Here is a 20,279-nt window from a genome sequence, read left to right as displayed (position 1 = left end):
GAGTGTGCATGGTGGATACAGTAGGTGCAAATGCCCACTGCCAGGCTTCAGAGGCCTCGGCCCTTACAGAGGGCACGTCCCTTACAAGGGAGGTCAGTAACAGTGCTCTCGGTGGCCATTCCCTGTCTGATAATGTCACCTCTGTGTATTTGTGTGTGTGCACACCCTTTCTCAATCTCCCCTCCTGCTCTCCCCTGCCCGCCATGCAGATCTCCAGCCTGGGGAAGATGGTCTCCCTGGTTCAAACCAAGCCAGTGCAGTCGGGAGTGGTCACGGGTCAAGCGACGTCCAGCCCCGTCACACAGTACATTCAGGTGAGAGGCGCACAGGGAGAGGGAACACTGTGTTTGGCAGCTCAACGGTTGTAGCGGGGTGTCGGTACGGCACATTCTGAGCCAGGGACGGACGACCTGTTACTGCTCTGAGGTCAGGAATACTGTGTGGTGCACTGCCCAGCTAGCTCCAGCTGTCAGCTGTGACAAAGGCAAGAGCAGTGTTTTGGGGCATAATAGGTGGGTGGGGAGACGTGTAATGTGCCACCCCCCACCAAATACACATGCACAGTTTTTATGTTCTTAACTCTCTGGAATTTGTTGCCCTGATATGAGAGCTTTCAGGTTAACACCCTGTGCGCAATATAACCCTCCCTCGGGACTGTCCCCCTGAGGGCGGGGTGCCCCCTCAGCGCTGGACCCCCTCCCCCTCAAATGGCGGGGCACTCCCTTGGCGCTGATCCCTCGGCGCTGACCCCTCTGATGGCGGGGCGCTCCCTGGGCGCTGATCCTGTGATGGCAGGGTGCCCCCTTGGAACTGACCCCCGAGGGCGGGGTGCCCCCTCGGAGCTGACCCTTCTGATGGCAGGGCGCTCCCTGGGTGCTGACCCTGTGGTGGCAGGGTGCCCCCTCGGAGCTGACCCCTCCGGCGGGGCGCTCCCTGGGTGCTGACCGCCCCCCCCCCCCCCGCCCCGGCCAAGCTATGGATGTTGCTGATTAGCTGGCTCTCCCCCAGATCCTAACCGTGTTTTTTCTCCCGGCGCTATGCGGCGGATGTTACAGACCAAAGGCCCGCTCCCCCCTGGGGCGACCATCCTGAAGCTGGTGACGTCAGCCGATGGCAAGCCGACCACCATCATCACCACGACGCAGGCCGGAGGGACGGTGGCCACCAAGCCACCCACCATCCTGGGCATCAGCAGCATGTCTGCCAACACCAGCAACAAACCGGGCACCACTACCATCATCAAAACTATCCCTGTTTCAGCCCTCATGGCTCAGCAGGGGGCAGCAGGTAATGCACAGGGATTTGTACAGTGGGCCTATTCGGAAAGGCTACCCTGAACGGGCCATTCGGCCTACTGAGCACTTTGGTGGTTAAGAGGGCGTTTGGCACGTTTGCTTTCATCGCTCAGACCTTTGAGCATCGGAGGTGGGGACGTCACGTTGAGGTTGTACAGGGCAATGGTGAGGCCTCTTCTGGAGCACTGTGTCCAGTTCTGGTCACCTTGTCATTGGAAGGATATGACTAAGCTAGAGAGGCCTCAGAGAAGATTTACCTGGATACTGCCAGGAAGGGGAGAGTTTGTATTCGTGGCTGGATAGGCTGGCACTTTCCTATTGGAGTGTAGGAGGTTCAGGGGCGACCGTATAGAGATTTATAAAATCGTAAGGGGCATGGATAGGGTGAATAGCAAGGGTCTTCTCCCTAGGATGGAGGAATTTCAAGACTAGAGGGCACATTTTCAAAAGTGAGAGGCGAAAGGTTTGAGAAATTTTTTTTTTTTTTACAGAGTGATTTGTGTGTGGAATGAACTACCAGAGGAAGTGGTTGATGTGGGCACAGTTACAATGTTTAAAAGACATTTGGATAAGTACGTGAATAGGAAAGGTTTGGAGGGCTATGGGCCAGGAGCAGGTGGGTGGGACTGGGTTCAGTTTGGGATTGTAGTTGGCATGGACTGTTTGGACCGAAGTTTCTGTTTCTGTGCTGTCTGACTCTATAACTACACCTTCCTGCCTATCCTTGAATTCCCAGAAATCTGTCCACTTCCTGACCTCGGGAGCCGTGAGCGACTTGGTGTTGCCTGGGCTAGAGGACGAAGGCTCACAAGCCCCGAGAGCAGAAATGTCTCCTCCACCTCTGCCAGCAGCCCGTGTTCCAGACTCGGCATCGTGCTGCCTCTCAGCACTTAACCCTGCCTGGGTGTCAGTGGGGTCAGCACCTCTTCTAGACACCAGGAAATATGGGCATATTGGTGCCCCCAGGCAGTTTTGGGGTCCTCTGCAACTGGGTGGGCACTGCTGGGGCTGGGATGCCATCATCAGTCCGAGAAAGGACGTATTAATTTAGTTTCTAATGAAGGGTCTAGGCCCGAAACGTCAGCCTTCCTGCTCCTCTGATGCTGCTTGGCCTGCTGTGTTCATCCAGCTCTTCACCTTGTTATCTCAGATTTTCCAGCATCTGCAGTTCCTACCATCTCTATTAATTTAGTTTCTTTGCTTGGTAACCAAACCTAGCCTTCCATTTGCTGTTTGGATTACTTCCAGGGTACAAATGCCACCTTGCACCTCCCTGCTCGATGAGAGGTTGATCCAGGGGTTGGCAGGCAGGAGCCCACAGCTATCTATAAGCGCTCACCGTTTCACAGGCAAATGGATTCCCCCTTGCCAGCCCTGTCCCTGGATGGTCCTGGCTCCTCGTCACTGCCTTTTCCTGTTGTCTGCCTCAGCAGCTTTGTAAACAGCACTAGCAGTGAGTGTCAGGTAGTTTGGTGGTGCAGCCCCAATAGTTAGTCAGCTCCATTGCCAGCCTGATGGATTACTGCAGCTGGTTCTCGCTGGAATGTCCAGCGCACTCGGGGCTGTTCAGCAAACTGTTGCCCATCTGACCTTAGAGCTCACCTTTGCCAAGGCGGGTTAGTGAGTGAGCAGCCAAAAGGGGGGCGCGATGTTTCACACGGAGGTTTTGGGTGGGGGGTTGAGTCTCGCCTCTGTCTGGTGTGTGTAACGCGCACGGCGCCGCCTGTTTCCATCCGCAGCGGTCACAAGCAACACCGGCATGAAGTCTCCGATCACCATCTTCACCACCAAAGTGATGACGCCAGGCACCAGCAGCCCTGCCAAGATCATCACCGCTGTGCCAAAGATCAGTGGAGGAACGGGCCAACAGGGGCTGACACAGGTTAGTGCCCCCCCCCCCCCCCCCGGGGGGGTGGGGTGCCCGTCATGGCTGGAACAGAGCGGCTTGGATGTGCAGTGCCTGGAGTGTGTTGAGCATGAGTGGGAGGGAGTGCTCTGGGAGTGAGCGTGACACGTGTGTGCGTGCGCACGGTGCAGACTATGGAAGTTAAGTTAGAATGTCAGCACCAAAGCCCATTCTGCCCAGTTTACTTGTTCAAAGTGCTGTCCAGTTATTCCCATTCCCACACCACTTCATCCCCCACAGCCCTCTGCGTTATTTATCCGATGCACTGCCGTCTCAGCCGGCACGTTCCAGATTCCTCCTCAAATGTATTCTCGAAAGCAGCGTTTCTTGCCTTCTCCTTCTCTGCCGGCCTCTCTTTTTGCCTGGTGCCCTTTCGTGGCCTAGGCTGCCCATTGCCCTCTTGAACCGAGTGCCTCGCTTAGGGCCATGTCGAAGGATGTTTGCGGATCTAACCCCGTTGCTGTAGGGTCTGGGCAAGGGAGGAATGGCCCATTTCCTCCCAGAAGGGATTATCCATGAACCAGCCTGGTCTCTCCCAATGGTGGTCAGCGTTCCCGAGGAGCTGCCGACTCCGCCGTCATTAACAGAATTAAAATACCGTTGGTTGCCCTGGTAGGAGTTGAACTCGTGTCCTGTCTGCCCAGCTCGAGGCAGTGGATGCAGCTGCTTAAAAACACCCCCTTCATGGTTTGAAATGCTTCCTGACCACTTCAAGGAGAACAGTCCCAGCTTCAATTCCCATTCGATCACTTCCCACCTTTCTGGGCAGAGTGTTCCAGATCGCTCGCGCTGTAACCCTCAAATGCTCGCTGCTTGTCGGGCCTTGTGCCCATATCCTCACACCTCCCACATCCTCCCTGCTCCTGTCGGAGTCCTGAACCCCAGGACTCGATTGTATCAGTGACCCTCTGATATTGAGGGCCCAGTGCTGAAATCGCGCTCTCATCTGCTCCGTCAAATCATTCTTGCCGCCTCCCCACCCCGGTCATCGATTTGGAATGTCGCCTGGATTTCTGGCTTCCACCACAGGCTTCGATTTCACACGGGTGTTTGAGAGGATGTGTTTAAGGTTCAGTTGGATCCACAGGCAAGGGAGGAGGGTCTGCTGTCACTGCTTACAGAGACTCTGAACGGAACTCAGCTGCTGGTGGGCACAGAGATTGCTGACAGCCCGTGTTCACACTGATGTGTCATCTCCAAAGCACAATGCACAGGAAAGATTGTCACAGTGGTGGCGGGGCGGGGGTGCAGTTTTGTGTGGGGGGCGCGGGTTGCTGTTGGTTTCTGTGAACGCTGTGCCCACACTGATCCAGCTACTTGCTTTCTTTCCCAGGTATTACTGAAGGGAGCCCCTGGGCAGCCAGGCACCATCCTGCGCACTGTCCCGGTCAGTGGCATGCGGTTAGTAACACCGGTATCTGTCTCGGCCGTGAAACCAGCTGTCACCACCCTGGTGGTCAAGAGCACGACAGGTAGGTGTGTCAGAGCCCCTCCCTTACAGCGCCGTACCGCGGACACCCACCCTCCCTCTGTCCTCCTGCTAATGTCAGGCTGCTGTGACTCTCTCTTCCCAGGTGTGACCACCCTGGGCACGGTGACGGGATCCCTTGGAGGGACAGCGGGGGTGGGCGCCGCCACCACCCTGGCTGGCACCCTGGGCACCTTCTCCAGCCAGCTGATCAATTCTGCGGTCATCACCGTGTCCGCCGCTCAGCCCGGCCTCACCACGAGCAGTACGCCATCTGTCGCCATGCAGGTAACGCCAGGCTCTGCCCGCCAGCCGGTGTAAGGGGGTGGCTGGTGTCAATCTACAGAGATGTGGGGTTTGAGGAGGTCCACTTTGGCAGGAGATGTGAAATAGCTGCCTCGTGTGAACGTGGGGAGAGAGACTGTACAACGCTGCTTTGCAGAGGGATCTGGGTGACCCGTGGCGGGGGGACAAATCTCCAAGCATTAACACATAGGTGTAGTGAGTGAGCGAGGCAGGTAAAGTGTTGGTGTCAGTTATGAGGCACGGAATAGAACAGCCTGAAAGTCTTGCCCCAACCGCACGGGGTTAGGTGAGACCGGAGTCCCTCCCTAACAGCACTTGTGGGTGTCCTTAAACCTTAGAAAATGCTGATGCTCACCACCACCACCTTCTCAAGGGGCAATTGGGGATGGCCAGTTAATGCTGACCCAGCCAGTGACACCCACGTCTCACGAGTGGATGGAAAACAGTTCCAGGAGCACTGCCCCCCTCACTGAAGGGCGGGTACACTAATACTGGAGGCAGTTCAGAGAAGGTTGCCTTGTCTGGTCTTTGGGATGAAGTGGTCTATCTTGCCACAACGCAGTGGCTCAGTGGTTCTCGCTATTGCCTCACGCCACCAGGAACCCAGGTTCAGTTCCACCCCCTCGGGTGACTGTGTGTGTGTGGAGTTTGCACATTCTCCCCGTGTCTGCGTGGGTTTCCTTCCACAGTCCAAAGATGTGCAGGTTAGGGTGGATTGGCCGTGCTAAATTGTCCCGTAGTGCCCAGGGATGTGCAGGTTACGGTGGATTGGCCATGGGAAATTGTCCCGTGGTGGCCAGGGATGTGCAGGTTAGGGTGGATTGGCCGTGGGTTTCAGGGATAGGGTAGGGCGGTGGGTCAGGGTGGCGTGCTCTTTGGAGGGTTGGTGTGGACTTGAGGGGTTGAATGGCCTGCTTCCACAATGTAGGGTCCTATGTTTTTCTGTGTTTCGGAGGAGAGGGTGAGCTGGTTGGATCAGTCCCCATCGGAGTTTGGAAGAACAGGAGGGTGATGGCATTGAAATGTCTCACACCCTGAGGAGGGAGGATTGACAGGGTGGAGGCTGAGAAGATGGTTTCCCTTATGGAAGAGTCTGGATTGAGGGGACACAGTTTAACACCTTTCTTTGCAGTTTTGTACCCATCAGGCATGTCATCCCCAACCAACATTTTGAGATTTATTTAGGCCAACTGTCATTGTGTTTAATTCCGTCTCTGTTTTTTTCTCTCTCTCTCCCTCCTTCCCTTTCCCTCTCTCCTTCCTACCCCTCCCTCTCTCCTTTCTTCTCTCCAACCCTCCCTCTCTTTCCATCTGCACCCCCTTTCCCTCCCCTCCCTCTCCTTCGTCTTCGTCTTTTTCTCTGTCCCCTTCTCGCCTTCCTTCCCCCCCCTCCCTTTCGCTCTCCTTTCTTTCCCCCCCCCCCCCCCTCGCTCTCCTTCCTTTCCCCCCCTCCGCCCCTCTCGCTCTCCTTTCTTTCCCCACCTCCGCCCCTCTCGTTCTCCTTCCTTTCCCCCCCTCTTCCCCCACCTCTCGCTCTCCTTCCTATCACCCCAGGCGCCGTCAGAACCCACACGGGTCACGTTAATCACTGCACCCACCGGGGTGGAGACGTCGTCGATCCAGGAGTTGCCCATCACTATCCTTGCCTCCCCCACCATGGAGCAGCCCTCGCTGGTGCACGTGCCCGAGAGCGGGCAGGCTGAGTGCCAGGCGTCTGGGAGCCCGCCCTTGGTCTGCTCCAACCCTCCCCACGAGACGTCTGAAACCAACACCACCAACACTGCCACGACGGTCACTGCCAACATGGATGCCAACCAGGGTAAGGACATGGGTGGCATTGCTTCGCTCGGGGCGGGGAAGCTCGGAGCTGCGTGAGATCCGATAATCAAGCCACCCTCGGGCTGGCGGGATTTCTGACCGCTCGGGACGATGAGGAGCCTACGCGGCCTGCCGCACGAATAACCTCTTCCTCCCCCTCTGACTCTCCCGCAGTCCAGCCTCCGCCCACTAACGCGCAGGGCCTCCCGGAGACCGTGCACGGGGAAACGGCCACAGCAGGTACAACCAACACAGCAACCACGGTGTCTGCTGCACAGACAGGGGCCAACACCACAGTGACACAGTCAACCCCGACACCCAGCCCCTCCATCCCGGTAAGTGAGCATTCGGAGATTGCGTGTCCAGCCACCAGACGTTCCATCAGGGTCTGAGACTCCTTCCACTGACTGTTTTACACATCATCACCAACCACTTATAGGGCACTGGTGACTCACTCCCAAATTGTGAGAGGTCGCCTCACACTCCTCCTCCAATAACTAGCACCAATTTACATCCACCACATTCAGATGATTAGGCACCCTCCTGTTTAATTATGCTGCAGGACCAGCTTCTGGCTTGTGCTGTCGGCATCAGACTCTGACCCCTTCACCTAAAGGAGTGAGGCCTTGACCTGCTGGGCTGCACTGACCAGAGGAGTCTTCCTTGTTACAGGAGAAAGACTGAGTACGGGGTTTATTTTAGTGTAGCCTGAAGGACTAGGGCAGATTGAGCATAAAGCTCCCTTTACACTGTCCCCCAATCAAACACCCTCAGGACAGGGACAGCACGGTGGGGTTAGATAATGAGTAAAGCTCTCTCTACACTGTCACCTTCATCAAACACTCCCAGGACAGGGACAGCATGGGGTTAGATACAGAGTAAAGCCCCCTGTAGACTGCACTCAATCAAACACTCCCAGGACAGGGACAGCACAGGGTTAGATACAGAGTAAAGCTCTGTTTACACCATCCCCAGTCAAACCCTCCTGGATAACGACCGCACAAGGAGTGGGGTGGGGGAGCGGTGTTGGTTAGATACAAAGTAAAGCTCCCTCTACACTGTCCCCAATCAAACCCTCCCAGGATAAGGACAGCACAGCAGGGGTTGGGTTAGACGCTGAGTAGAGCTCTGTGTACACTGCCCTCTCGGATTCTCTGAGCTGGGATAATGTTGATGGGTTTGTGATACTGATGGGGTTCTCTCTGGCCTCTCCTCTGGCTGCAGGGTGTGGCGAGGATATCGGAAGGCACGAACGTCACAACGTCGATGGAACAGCCCAGCCCCTCGACTGGTGAACAGCCTGTGGCCCCGGACACAGTCGCTGGGCCCCCGCCAGCTACAGGGGAGGATGCTGCACCACCTGGGCCCACCGCAGAGACTGGCACCCCCCTGCAGACCGGCGAGGGCACAGGAGCCGAGCAGCTGGCACCCCCTCAGGAGCTGATGGCGGACGCGATGGCCGGGCAGAGCGATCTGGCGGGCCTGACACCAGAGGAGCTGGCAGTGACCGCGGCCGCGGAGGCAGCGGAACAGGCGGCTGTCTCTCAGGAGGTGCAGGCCCTCGCCCTGCAGGCCGTGTTGCAGGCTGCACAGCAAGCTGCCATGGGTAGGTACGATGTGACCCGTCCCGTCCCCCCCCCCCCCACCTCAACCCCCAAACAGCCGTCCGGTTACATCGCACTCAGCACTGGACACCCCACCCCCAGTGCCCGCTCCCCTCGGCCATTGGCCAACGGTTTGCGCGGACCGTCAGCCTGATAAAGATGTGTCACACCTGCTGTACTTCTTTAATAAGCAGGGCTAACGTTAGCCGGGCTCGTTTGAGAAGGAACCTTTTTTATTTTTCTCTCCCCCTGCCGCTGCGTTCGCTTTCCTAATTTTTCCGTTTTCTCCACCCTCCCCCTTCCAGGTTCTGGGGAAACGATCGAGATGCCGGACCCAAAGCAGCAACCACACGAGACGGATTTGGCCCAGCTGAGCGCAGTGTCCGCCGATGCCCAGCAGGCAGCGCTCCCGCTTGCCGTGCTCGCTCACCAAGATCTGGCGGCGCTAGTCCAGCAGCAGCAGCAGCAGCAGCAACAACAACAACAACAACAACAACAACAACAACAACAACAACAACATCTCCTGTCTGCTGGGCCTAGCCAGCCCCAGCTACCCACTGAAGCCCTGGCGCCCGCTGACAGCCTCAACGACCCTACGGGCGAGACCAATGGGCTCGGTGAGCTCGGTGTGCCTACCAACAGCGTGGGCACCCACCCGCTCCTCCCCCCGACCACCACCGAGGGTATGTGTCCACTCCGACTGACAGGCTCCCCGCCCCACCGTGGCCCCTGCCCCTTTAAATTCTACCATCTTTAACCTGGGCAGGGCCTGGGGTTTGAGCCACAGGGAGGGGCTGAATAGGCTGGGGGCTGTTTCCCCTGCAGTGTCGGAGGCTGAGGGGGTGAGCTTGTGGAGGTTTATAAAATCATGAGGGGCGTGGACAGGTGAATAGCCAAGGTCTTTTCCCCCAGGCGTTGGGGGAGTCCAAAACTAGAGGGGCATTTATTTAAGGTGAGAGGGAGAAAGGGACCTGAGGGGCAACGTTTTCACGCAGAGGGTGGTGCGTGTGTGGAATGAGCTGCCAGAGAAAGTGGTGGAGGCTGGTACAATTACAACATTTAAAAGGCATCTGGATGGGTCCATGGATAGGAAGGGTTTAGAGGGGTATGGGCCGAATGCTGGCAAATGGGACTAGATTAAATTAGGATATCTGGGTCAGCACCGAAGGGTCTATTTCCGTGCTGTACAGCTCTCTGACTCAGGTCAGGGGTCATTCCGTGACTGGCAACAAATGTGACGTTCCTGTTGAATTTTGAAGAGTTTCCATCGTGAGGAAGGATCTGGGTCGGCTGCATTTGTGGAGCGGAGTGGGGCGGGGTGAGGGGAGTGAGATCTGATTGAGCTGTACAAAACCGTAAGAGGCACAGATGAGGTAAATTGTGAGAATCCTTCTCCCCCCACCCATAGCAGACGTGTCTTAAGACCAGACAGTTTAAGCTGAAAGTGAGCAATAAGTGGTCGAGGGGAGATTTGAAAAAAATTGCTTTCAGCCAGAGGGTGTTAGGGGGAGGCAATGGTTTAGTGGTATTATTCCTGGACTGTTAATTCAGAGACCCAGATAATGTCTGGGGACCCAGGTTCGAATCCTGCCACGGCAGATGGTGGAATTTGAATTCCATAAATATCTGGAATTAAGAATCTAATGATGACCGTGAGTACATTGTTGATTGTTGGAAAAATCCATCTGGTTCACTAATGTCCTTTAGGGAAGAAAACTGCCATCCTTACCTGGTCTCGCCTACATGTGATTCCAGACCCACAGCAACGTGGTTGACTCTCAACTGCCCTCTGGGCAATTAGGGATGGGCAATAAATGCTGCCTGGCCAGCAACGCCCTCATCTCGTGAATGAATAAAGGAAAAAAAACGAAATTGGAACGGAGCAGTTTGGTGTTTGTTGGTCAGTATAGATGTGGTGGGCTGAAGGGTCTGTTTTATACGGCATATGACTCTCTGGCCCTTGGGGAAAGCTCCGCTGGGAGTTGGGAGCTCGCGGGTTTCCCAGGAGGATTTTGGGTTGGAGTCAGTTGGGGGTTGGTGGTTGCATGTGCCTCAGCTCACCCTCTGGTCCTCTCGCCTGCAGGCCTGGCACCGTCCAGCTCTCTTGCTTCCCCGCAGCCAGTCTCCGTGGTGAGTCCCAGCAAGCTTCAGGCAGCCACGACGCTCGCAGAGGTAGCCAATGGGATTGAGCCCTCCTCGACTGTGGTAAGCCGCTCACCGTGGTCAGCTGGGACGGGATAACATTCCGTGTTTCCGGGGCTGAGCCCCTCTGGCACACTTTGGGGTGGGCTCCCAAAGCATTGCCCAGCAGCATCTAGAGCAGTTTCACTTTATTGATCGTAGTGCTGGCAGAGGAAGCTGGTCACCCTGTCGCATTTTGCCCCATTGGACAAGAGACAGTCTCTTTCTTTACTCTGACCTGAAGCCATTGCTTTTCCCGTTTCATATTAACGATGCACAGTATGCAAGGGCCACCGTTTCTGAGTCAGCAGGCAGCACCAAACCCGGAAGCGGTGCCGATTGGTTTAAAACTATAAAAGGCCAGTGAGGATTCTGGAGTAGGGTGATAGGTGGCAGGTGAAGTTCAGTGCAGAGACAGTGAGGTGATGGCCAGAGGAGAATGAAGATTGTGTTTAAAAAAAAAAAAAAAAGTGATATTCTTAAACTACAAGAACTGAGAGCCAGGGTGTGCTTTAAGGTACCGGAGGTGGAAAGTGTGGTCAATAAAGCATTCAGTTTTCCAGGCTCGATTCTTAGGGGCCTGAAGTACAAGAGCAAGGAGAAACTTGTTAGACATCAGCTGTGAGTATTGTGTCCAGTTCTGGTCACCAAGCATTTGAAAGTATTGGAGAGAGCGCGGAAGAGGTCTATGAGAATGGAGATTTAATTACATAGAACATAGAACGGTATAGGCCCTTTGGCCCACGATGTTGTGCCGAACTTTTACCCTAAACCTAAGGTCTATCTAACCTCCACCCCTACCTTATACTATCATCCATATGCCTACCTAATAGCCGCTTAAATGCCCCTAATGAGGCTGACTCCACTACCCTCTCCAGCAATGCATTCATCGCCCCGACCACTCTCTGAGTAAAGAACCTACCTCTGAAATCTCCCCTATATCTACCTCCACTCACTTTAAAACTATGCCCCCTCGTAATAGCTACCTCCACCCTAGGAAAAAGTCTCTGGCTGTCCACTCTATCTATACCTCTGATCATTTTGTACACCTCTATCAAGTCACCTCTCATCCTTCGTCGTTCTAAAGAGAAAAGCCCTAGCTCTCTCAACCTTTCCTCGTCAGACCTTCCCTCCATTCCAGGCAACATCCTGGTAAATCTCCTCTGCACCTTTTCCAACACTTCCACATCTTTCCTGTAATGAGGCGACCAGAACTGGACACAATACTCCAGATGTGGCCGAACCAGGCTTTTGTATAGCTGGAGCATAACTTCATGGCTCTTGAACTCGATCCCTCTATTAATGAAAGCGAACACACAATACACCTTCTTAACAACTCTATCCACCTGGGTGGCAGCTTTCAGGGAACTGTGGATGTGAACCCCAAGATCCCTCTGCTCCTCCACTCTGCCAAGAATCTTTCCGTTAACCCTGTATTCTGCTTTCAAGTTTGTCCTTCCAAAATGAATCACCTCACACTTTTCAGGGTTAAACTCCATCTGCCACTTCTCAGCCCAGCTCTGCATCCTATCAATGTCGCTTTGTAACCTAGAACAGCCCTCCGCACTGTCCACAATGCGACCCACCTTCGTATAGTCCGTGAACTTACTAATCCACCCTTCCACTCCTTCATCCAAATCATTTACAAAAATCACAAATAGAAGAGAACCCGGAACAGATTCTTGTGGTACACCAGGAGAGGAGAGACCAGAGTAGTTTGGACTGTTCTTGGAGAGGAGATTTGGTAAAAGTGCTCAAAATCACAAGGGGGCTGCATGCAGTGCGCTGTGAGAAACACTGCCCGTCCATGAGAGAATCGAGGGCTTGGATAGAAAGTAATTTGCAAGTGAAGCAAAGGTGGTTGGGATAAAAAGCTGCTTCCACACAGCTGGTCGAAAAAATACATCTTGTAGATGTTCAATAAATTCCTTCTCTTGAGATCAGTTACTAACCTGATTTTCCCAGCCCCCTGCTCCCCCCCACCCCCCACCTGCCAGTGGCTATTGTAATAGTGCCTTTCTTACATGCCTTTTCCATCTCCTGACTTACTTTCTGCCCTACGTCCTGACTACTGCTTGGAAACCTGTACACAACTCCTGTCAGGATTTTATCTTATGTGGTTCCTCAACTGTTCCCACACAGATCCTCCGTCTTCCATCTCTACACCACTTTGTCATTGATTTAATTTCATTTCTTGCAAACAAGGCAGCCCTAACCCTTTCGATAAGATGTGTATCCTTGGATATTTAGGTTCCAGCCCTGACCCCCTTGCAGCCAGGTCTCTTTATTACCCACAACATCATACCTGTCGTTGGTAGCTATCACCAATCAATGAACTTACGGTTTTACCGTGTGATATCACTTTTTTGTCCTGAGCCCTTGATTCTGTGCCTCAGTTTATCCTGTTTAAACCACAAAACCTCACAAACCACGAGCCCAGAAAAACATCCAATCCCGCTGTGCACCGAATTCCCACGAAGCCTCTGGTTTCCCCAAACTTTACACTCAGGCTGTGTCTCACTGATTTCACCTTTTTGACTGTGTGAAGCTTACAGATCCCTCAAGTAGATAGTCAGTGGCACCTTCCTGGGGAGCTTTTCAAAGGAATATTTCCACGTGACCTGGGGGGCAGCATTTATCATGCATCCCTAACTGCCCCCCCAAGAAAGTAATGAGCTGCTTCCTCGAAACCCTGTACTTCGTGTGGTATAGGGCTGCCCGCAGTGCAGTTACAAAGGGAGTGCCAGGATTTGGACCTGGTGGCAGTAAAGGAATGGACGTTATCACTCCAACTCAGGATGGTGCCTGTCTGTGAGACAGGAGGTACGGAGCGGAGCTTGCAGAGGGTGCTGTCCTCCCTTAATTCAACCCCTCCCTCCTCCACGGCCTGTTCTTCCAGGGGGTAGAGGTGGTGGGTTTGGTAGATGCTGGTGGAGGAGCCTTGGTGAGTCGCTGCAGTGCATCTTGTCGATGGTATGTACTGCAGCCGCTGTGCGTTGCTGGTGGAGGGAGTGAGTGTTGAAGGTGGGGGTTAGCGTGTCGATCGAGGTCAGGGGGTCAGTGGGTGCTGCTCTGTCCTGGATGGTGTTGAGCTTCTCAAGTGTTGCTGGAGCCGCACCCCGTCCAGGCAAGTCAATTTCTGTCACATTGTCCTGGCATAACAGGATATTGTGAGCAAAGCAGTCAGGGGCCAGTCTTGGTTACACCATTTGTGCATTGGGAGGCCTTTAGAGCGAATGAAATTGGAGAGAGGTGGCTATTGCAATGCAGCGAACAGCTCCCTCTGCTCTGCTGCCAGTTGTTTACGGTATCGTACGTTTGAGCGTAAGGCAGAGGAGGAGTGTTTTCCACCGAGTACCAGTCTCTGGGTTTCAGTTGATTGACCTGACTGTCTTTGTCTCGACCTCAGAAAGGGGACACGTCCTCCGTCACTCCGAAACCCGCTGTCAAGAAGGATCTGAACCAGTGGCTCGATGTTGGGGTGATCAAGGGCACAACAACCGTGGTGACCCACTATCACTTGCCGCCAGACGGTTTGCCTGCCAGAGACGTAAGTCTGAGTTTCTGAGTGTACCTGCCGTAAGACCGTGAGATATAGGAATAGGCCATTTGGCCAGTCGAGTTAGCTCCACCATTCAATGAGCTGATCTGATTCGCCTTTTCCCATAACCCTTCGATTCCTCTCTCGCTCATTTAAAAATAGCCTTGAATATACTCTTAAACGCACGCACCGACAGGCTCAAGAACAGCTTCTTCCCCGCTGTTATTAGACTGCTGTGAATAGACCCGTCAAATTTCAAACTTAATGTCGACCATGCTCTCTATGCACCTCCTGTACAGCAGTAACTTTGCATTCCTTGCTCTGTTCTATCACCCTATGATCTTTGTATGGTGTGATCTGCCTTTTACTGCACGCAGAGCAAAACCTTTCACCATGCCTACGTATGTGTGACAGTAATAAATCAGATCAAATCAAACTTGGTGATAGTATCAGAGATAGTAGGAACTGCGGATGCTGGAGAATCTGAGATAACAAGGTGTAGAGCTGGATGAACACAGCAGGCCAAGCAGCATCAGAGCATTTCCGAAGGAGGGTCTCGGCCCGAAATGTCAGCTTTCCTGCTCCTCTGATGCTGCTTGGCCTGCTGTGTTCATCCAGCTCTACACCTTGTTATCTCTATTGGTGATAGTATGTTCACTTTACTCCTCCAGGTGATTAATCTGTGTTGTTAAATATTCACAGCCCCCAGCACTGATCCCTGTGGCCGTCCCCTAGTTACAGCTACTGTTCCCTGGCACAGCCATTGCTGTAAGGGACCCCAGTGTGTGGAGCGGCGATCTCCTTTTCACACCCTGAACCCGAAGGGAACTGGCTGACTCCACACTTGTTGTTTTTATTTGATTTATTGTAGTCACATGTACCGAAATACAGTGAAAAGTTGTGTTTTGCGAGTAGTACAGGCAGACCACAGCAAACAAGGACATGGGGCGCTTAGGCACAGCGAGGCAAACCAGGTTATGGCTGTACAGGAGGTGCACAGATCGAGATTAGATTTGAAATTAGAGAGGTCCATCCATCAGTCTAATAACAGCAGGGAAGAAGCTGTTCTTGAACCTGTTGGTGCGTCTGTTCAAACGTCTGTATCTTCTGCCTGACGGAAGAGATTGGAAGAGAGCTTCGCCGGGGTGGGAGGGGTCTTTGGCAGTCTTTCCGTGGCAGCGAGAAGTGTAAACAGCTTCTGCAGGGGCCTGGGCTGTGTACACAACTTTCTGTAGTTCCTCCTGGTCCTGGGCAGAGCAGTTGCCATACGAGGCTGTTATGCAACCGGGTGTGTCTGTAAAAGTGGGTGAGGGTCCTTTATGGACATGCTGAATTTCCTAAGCTTCCTCAGGGAGTACGAACCTTCTGAATCTCATTTACCTCCTCTCAGTGCGGTGCTCCCATAATGCAGGCACTTGTGGTTAAGATTGCGATGCCCATTCTCTGGGAGCCCTGTGAGTTTCCAGGCAGGTGTGGTACCCAGTGGGATGGGGCTGACATGTCTGCATGTACATTTCTTTCTGTCTGTGTCATGGGTCTCATTCCCCCACCCCCCCAATGTTTTCAGGATGATTCCGCACCGATCCCAGACCACAGCCAGCTGAAACGGCAGGAGCTCCAGTCGGGCACCGCCTACAAATTTCGGGTGGCGGGCATCAATGCCTGCGGGCGAGGACCGTTCAGTGAGATCTCCGCCTTCAAGACCTGTTTGCCAGGCTTCCCGGGGGCTCCTTGTGCCATTAAAATAAGCAAGGTAAGGAGAATGCTGCTCCGAAGTCAGGAGCTCTGAAGATTCACAAACTTTTCTGAGATGTTTCTGCCCAACTCTTCAGTATCACCATGGATCACATTTTCATCAACGGATTGTCACTTCACATCAAAAACAATTCCCCTTTCACCAAACCATGTTGACTCTGCCCGATCGCCTTGACTTTATCTAACGGCCCTGTTATAACGTCTCTAATAGTAAGCTTCCAACATTTTCCATTTGATGGATATTTAGGACACTGTCCTGTAATTTTCCTGCTGTCTGTGTCCATCCCTTTTTGAATAAAGCAGTTACATTTGGAAAGTGGCAACCAAATGGGACCTTGCAAATCCGAGGGAGTTTTGTATTAACGATTTCACTTCTGGTCAGGCTGCAGGGTGAGGCTGGGACCTGTCAGCCCGCACCTCAAACACTTTTTACCCAGTTCCACTGTTGCATAATGCACAGGGAGATCCGGGTTTGGAAGAGGGAAATCTTCCCTCCCTCGCCTTGTCTGGGCCTGCAGACCCCACACTGTGAGGTGGTGCCCTCTGAAAGGTCCTGGAACGAGACACTTTCTCCACAAGAGGAGACGCTGGTCCCCTTCCCGGAATTAGTGCATCACTACCACCTCCTCCCGTATCCTTCCCGAAATACGGAGACAGACATGGCGTGAATATTCCAGGTGTAATCTCGCCAAGGCCCTATGCAGCGGTAGCAAGTTTGCTCTGTTGATGTACGCCAATCCCCCGTGTAGTTAAGACCAGCCTGCGATGACACTCGCTCCGGACCCAGCAGGTGAGTGGACCTTTTCCCTGACGTGGTTCTGGTTTTAAATACCAGCTTTTCTCTTTCTCTCTCCTCTGCATCCCCATCCCCCACCTTCAGAGTCCAGATGGGGCCCACCTGACGTGGGAGCCCCCCTCCATGACATCGGGGAAGATTATCGAGTACTCTGTGTACCTTGCCATCCAGAGTACCCAGTCGATGGAGCTGAAGCCCAACAGCCCGGCGCAGTTGGCCTTTATGAGAGTGTACTGTGGCCCCAACCCTTCGTGCCTGGTCCAGTCGGCCAACCTGTCCAACGCTCACATTGATTACACCACCAAACCTGCAATCATCTTCAGGATAGCAGCTCGAAACGAGAAGGGGTATGGACCGGCCACACAGGTCAGGTGGCTCCAGGGTAGGTTCGAGACACACTCCCCTACCACCCCACCCCACCCTGCCTTTCACTCCCTTTTCCTTTCCTCTGTTTTCTCATTTGCTCACACCCAACCCTGTCAATTCCTCCCCTTCTCTCTCTGTCACCCTCTCCTCTCCTCGCTCTCCCCGTCGTCTCCCCTCTCTCCCCGTAGCCCCCTCCTCTATCTCCTTCTTCCCCCCACCCACTCCCTGGCACACCCAAGGAGGGGCACTCTTGAGCCTGTCCCCTCGATGTGCGATGGTCACCCTTGTTTAGTGATGCTCTGACAATCAATCCCGTTGCCTTTTTCAGAAACCAACAAAGATGGTTCAGTGGTGAAACCAGCGGTGAAGCGATCCATCAGCTCCCCAGAAACGTAAGCAGTTCACGCATTGCTCATTGGCAAGGATGGTTTTTGATATTGGAAAGGGGTCAGTGCAGTTATAGGGGTCAGAAAAGATGCGACTGTTTGCTGCGCTGTCGGAGGGTCAGGGCCGAGGGAGGGCCGCGCTGTCGGAGGGTCAGGGCCACACACTCAACACACTCTCTCCCGCACTCCTCTTTCAGGAAATCATCGAACATGCCCAAGAAGACGAAAGCGGACGGCCAGTGAATTTTGTATTATCTCTGATCGTGCACCCCCTCCCGTCCAGCAACCCCCCCCCTCCCCACCTCCCGCCCCATGCACACAGTGGAACGGGGAGCCCCAAGGTCGGGCCGGGGGGCTTTTTTATCCCCCCCCCCCCCCCATACCCCTCCCTCCACCCCCCATCCCCTGCCAAACCAATGAACCACATCTTGCGCCTTTGTGTAAGTTGTGACTGGGCACCTCTGCTGAAAGCAGTAATCTACCCGTGGAACGAGCAAGGATTGAATGGACAGGACCGGAAGTTGCTTCGATTTTTGAACAGAATGCAAATCTCAAACTCGAGCTCCCTAGCACCCTCACCACCCCCACCCCCAGCCCTGCCAGCTCTCCCCTTGTCCAAACTCCTCGGAGAGACAGGAAGGGGAGTCGCGGACGGAGACCTACGTGTGTTGTGCCACAGGAAGCCACGCCTCGCTGCGTGCGTGGAGCTTGCAGAGAGGAATATCGTTTTTTTTTATTATAAATGTGTATATATATAGGTGTAAAACAGCGCGAGAATTTTAGTCTGAGGAATTGTTCCTGAGTTAGCTCACTTGTGATGAGGAGGGACTGGGACACTGTCTCGAGATTTCCCCACACTCGCCGAACGGGAGCTGTCTGAGAAAGAGCTTTTGTTTTCCAGCCATACCAGGGCAGCATGGGTCCTGGAGTTGTGTATATATAACCCTTTTGGTCTGGTCATTCCGTCCCTCTGTCCTTCACCCACCTCTCGCTCTGTTTCATCACTTCCCTGCATCTCGTTTTCTCTCTCTTCTCCCTCTCTGTGTCTCACTTTCTCTCTCTGTGTCTCTCTCTCTCTCTCTCCCCTCTGGTTCTGTCCACTCGCTCCCTCTCCAATCACATCTGAGCTGGGGAGGGATAGGGACGGATCAAACCATTTGACTGAAAGATGTTTTTAAAGATGAGTGGGGCGTCTCCGGTCAGTCCCATCCCAGTTCCTCCTCAGGCCCCCTAACCTGGAGATAATGGTCTGATGATCTGTTGGAGCTCCTCGGAGCGAGTTTTTTTTTGTAGGACTCCAATGATGTTCGTATTGTGTAGCTTTGTGTCGACTTTTTTTTTCCTTTTTACATATGAAAACCAGTATTTGAAATAGACGTTTTGGTGGTTGTGGTAAGACTTTCCATTTCTACTTTAGCAACAAAGGGCACCGCTGCAAGGCCTCAGCTGCTCTGGTCCCAGCGCAGTCCGGGTGAGCCGTGGTTTCTGAGGGCCAGGCTTCGGGACTGGTTTATTGGCCACATCCGATTTTCCAATGCTCCCCAGGACCTGGCTCCCACCCACTGGCTCTGGCTAGTGATCTCGTCTGGTGCAACAAAAGTGTACAATTCTGAAAACTGTGCAGTCATCCCAGTGTGATTGGCAGCAGTAGGCTCGCTGAGATGTGGGCACCGTACCACCTCCGCGCATAGCTGCACCCATCATCCAGCTCCCGGCTAACCATATTGTCTGTTGAAGTGTTGATGAGGTTTCTAAGCCACCCTGGGGTGGGCTGTATTCCCGAGGTCTTTATGTGCATCGCTGTCTGGTCTCAGCGTTTACCGCCTGTCCCTAACTGCCCCTCGAGAAGGTGGGGGTGACCTGCTGCAGTTCCCCACCACTGTTAGGGAGGGAGTTCCAGGATTCTGACCCCGATTACGCTGAAGGAACGGCCCTTATCATTCCAGACCAGGATGACGTGGGGGGGCTCGGAGTAAAACTTGCAGCGGCTCATTTTCTGTGTCTGCTGCCTGTCCTGTCCTGTCCTTCCAAGGCGTAGAGGGTGGTGAGTTTGGAAGGTGCTGTCAGAGGATCCTTGGCAAGTCGCTGCAGTGCGTCTTGTAGACGGTACATACTGCTGCCGCTGTGTGTCGGTGGTGGAGGGAGGGAGGGAGTGTTGAAGGTGATGGTTTCGAGTGGGAGGGTTTTTTGCTCTGTCCTGGATGGTGTTGAGTTTCTCGAGTGTTGTTGGAGCCTTGTGTCCAGGCAAGTGGGGAGTATTCCATCACCCTCCTGACTTGTGCCTTGTCGATGGTGGGACAGGCTTGCGGGGAGGGAAGAGTCGGGGGGGGGGGGGAAGTTACTCGTTGCAGGATTCCCAGCCTCTGACCTGAAATCCTCTTCACTGTCAGATCACCCCCTCACCCCCAACTCCAATGAACCCTAATTTTGAGGAGGTGGGAGGGATGAATACACATTTGAGAATACTCGGTTCCTTAAGCCTGCTCTGTCATTCAACAAGATCATTGCTGGTCTGATTACTCCTTCCATAATGTTCATCGTGAATCTATCTACCTCTGCCTGGAGTACTGAAAGGCTGTGCAACTTGACGCTATTAGATCATTAGCAAATGATGTTTTTTTTAATGTCGTTAAATTTACTGAAAGCATGTGTGGTTCGCAATTCATTCAGTACAACGGATCCTCCCTTCTCATTCTCTCCTCTGGCTCTGAACTCTCGCTCCATTCCAGAGCTGTTGCTAAGCACTGTCTGGGTTTGATGCCTCTAACCTGTGACAGGGAGAGACATACCTGCCCACTTCAGGACAGCATGGTGCTGTCAGACGTTTTTTTCCATGCGGAGATCGGGGCATATTCTG

The 20,279-nt window shown here is 53.7% G+C and overlaps 1 protein-coding gene across 1 annotated transcript; it reads left to right on the top strand.

The window, feature by feature from the left end:
• Nucleotides 1–203: 203 nt before the first annotated feature.
• Nucleotides 204–20,069, top strand: LOC109925047 (host cell factor 1-like). Its single transcript, XM_020525028.2, has 15 exons — nt 204–314; nt 1,056–1,287; nt 3,035–3,177; nt 4,535–4,673; nt 4,776–4,957; nt 6,530–6,794; nt 6,968–7,128; nt 8,018–8,399; nt 8,703–9,080; nt 10,481–10,602; nt 13,988–14,128; nt 15,687–15,872; nt 16,755–17,052; nt 17,365–17,428; nt 17,620–20,069. Exons 1-15 carry the CDS (start codon nt 204–206, stop codon nt 17,663–17,665), a joined length of 2,850 nt encoding a protein of 949 aa, XP_020380617.2. The 3' UTR covers nt 17,666–20,069.
• The last annotated feature ends 210 nt before the right edge of the window (nt 20,070–20,279 follow it).

Source organism: Rhincodon typus, chromosome 44, assembly GCF_021869965.1.
Source record: "Rhincodon typus isolate 14 chromosome 44, sRhiTyp1.1, whole genome shotgun sequence".
NCBI lineage: Eukaryota > Metazoa > Chordata > Chondrichthyes > Orectolobiformes > Rhincodontidae > Rhincodon > Rhincodon typus.
The sequence above is the reverse complement of the archived record's forward strand: the minus strand, read 5'-3'. Positions and strand labels throughout refer to the sequence as shown.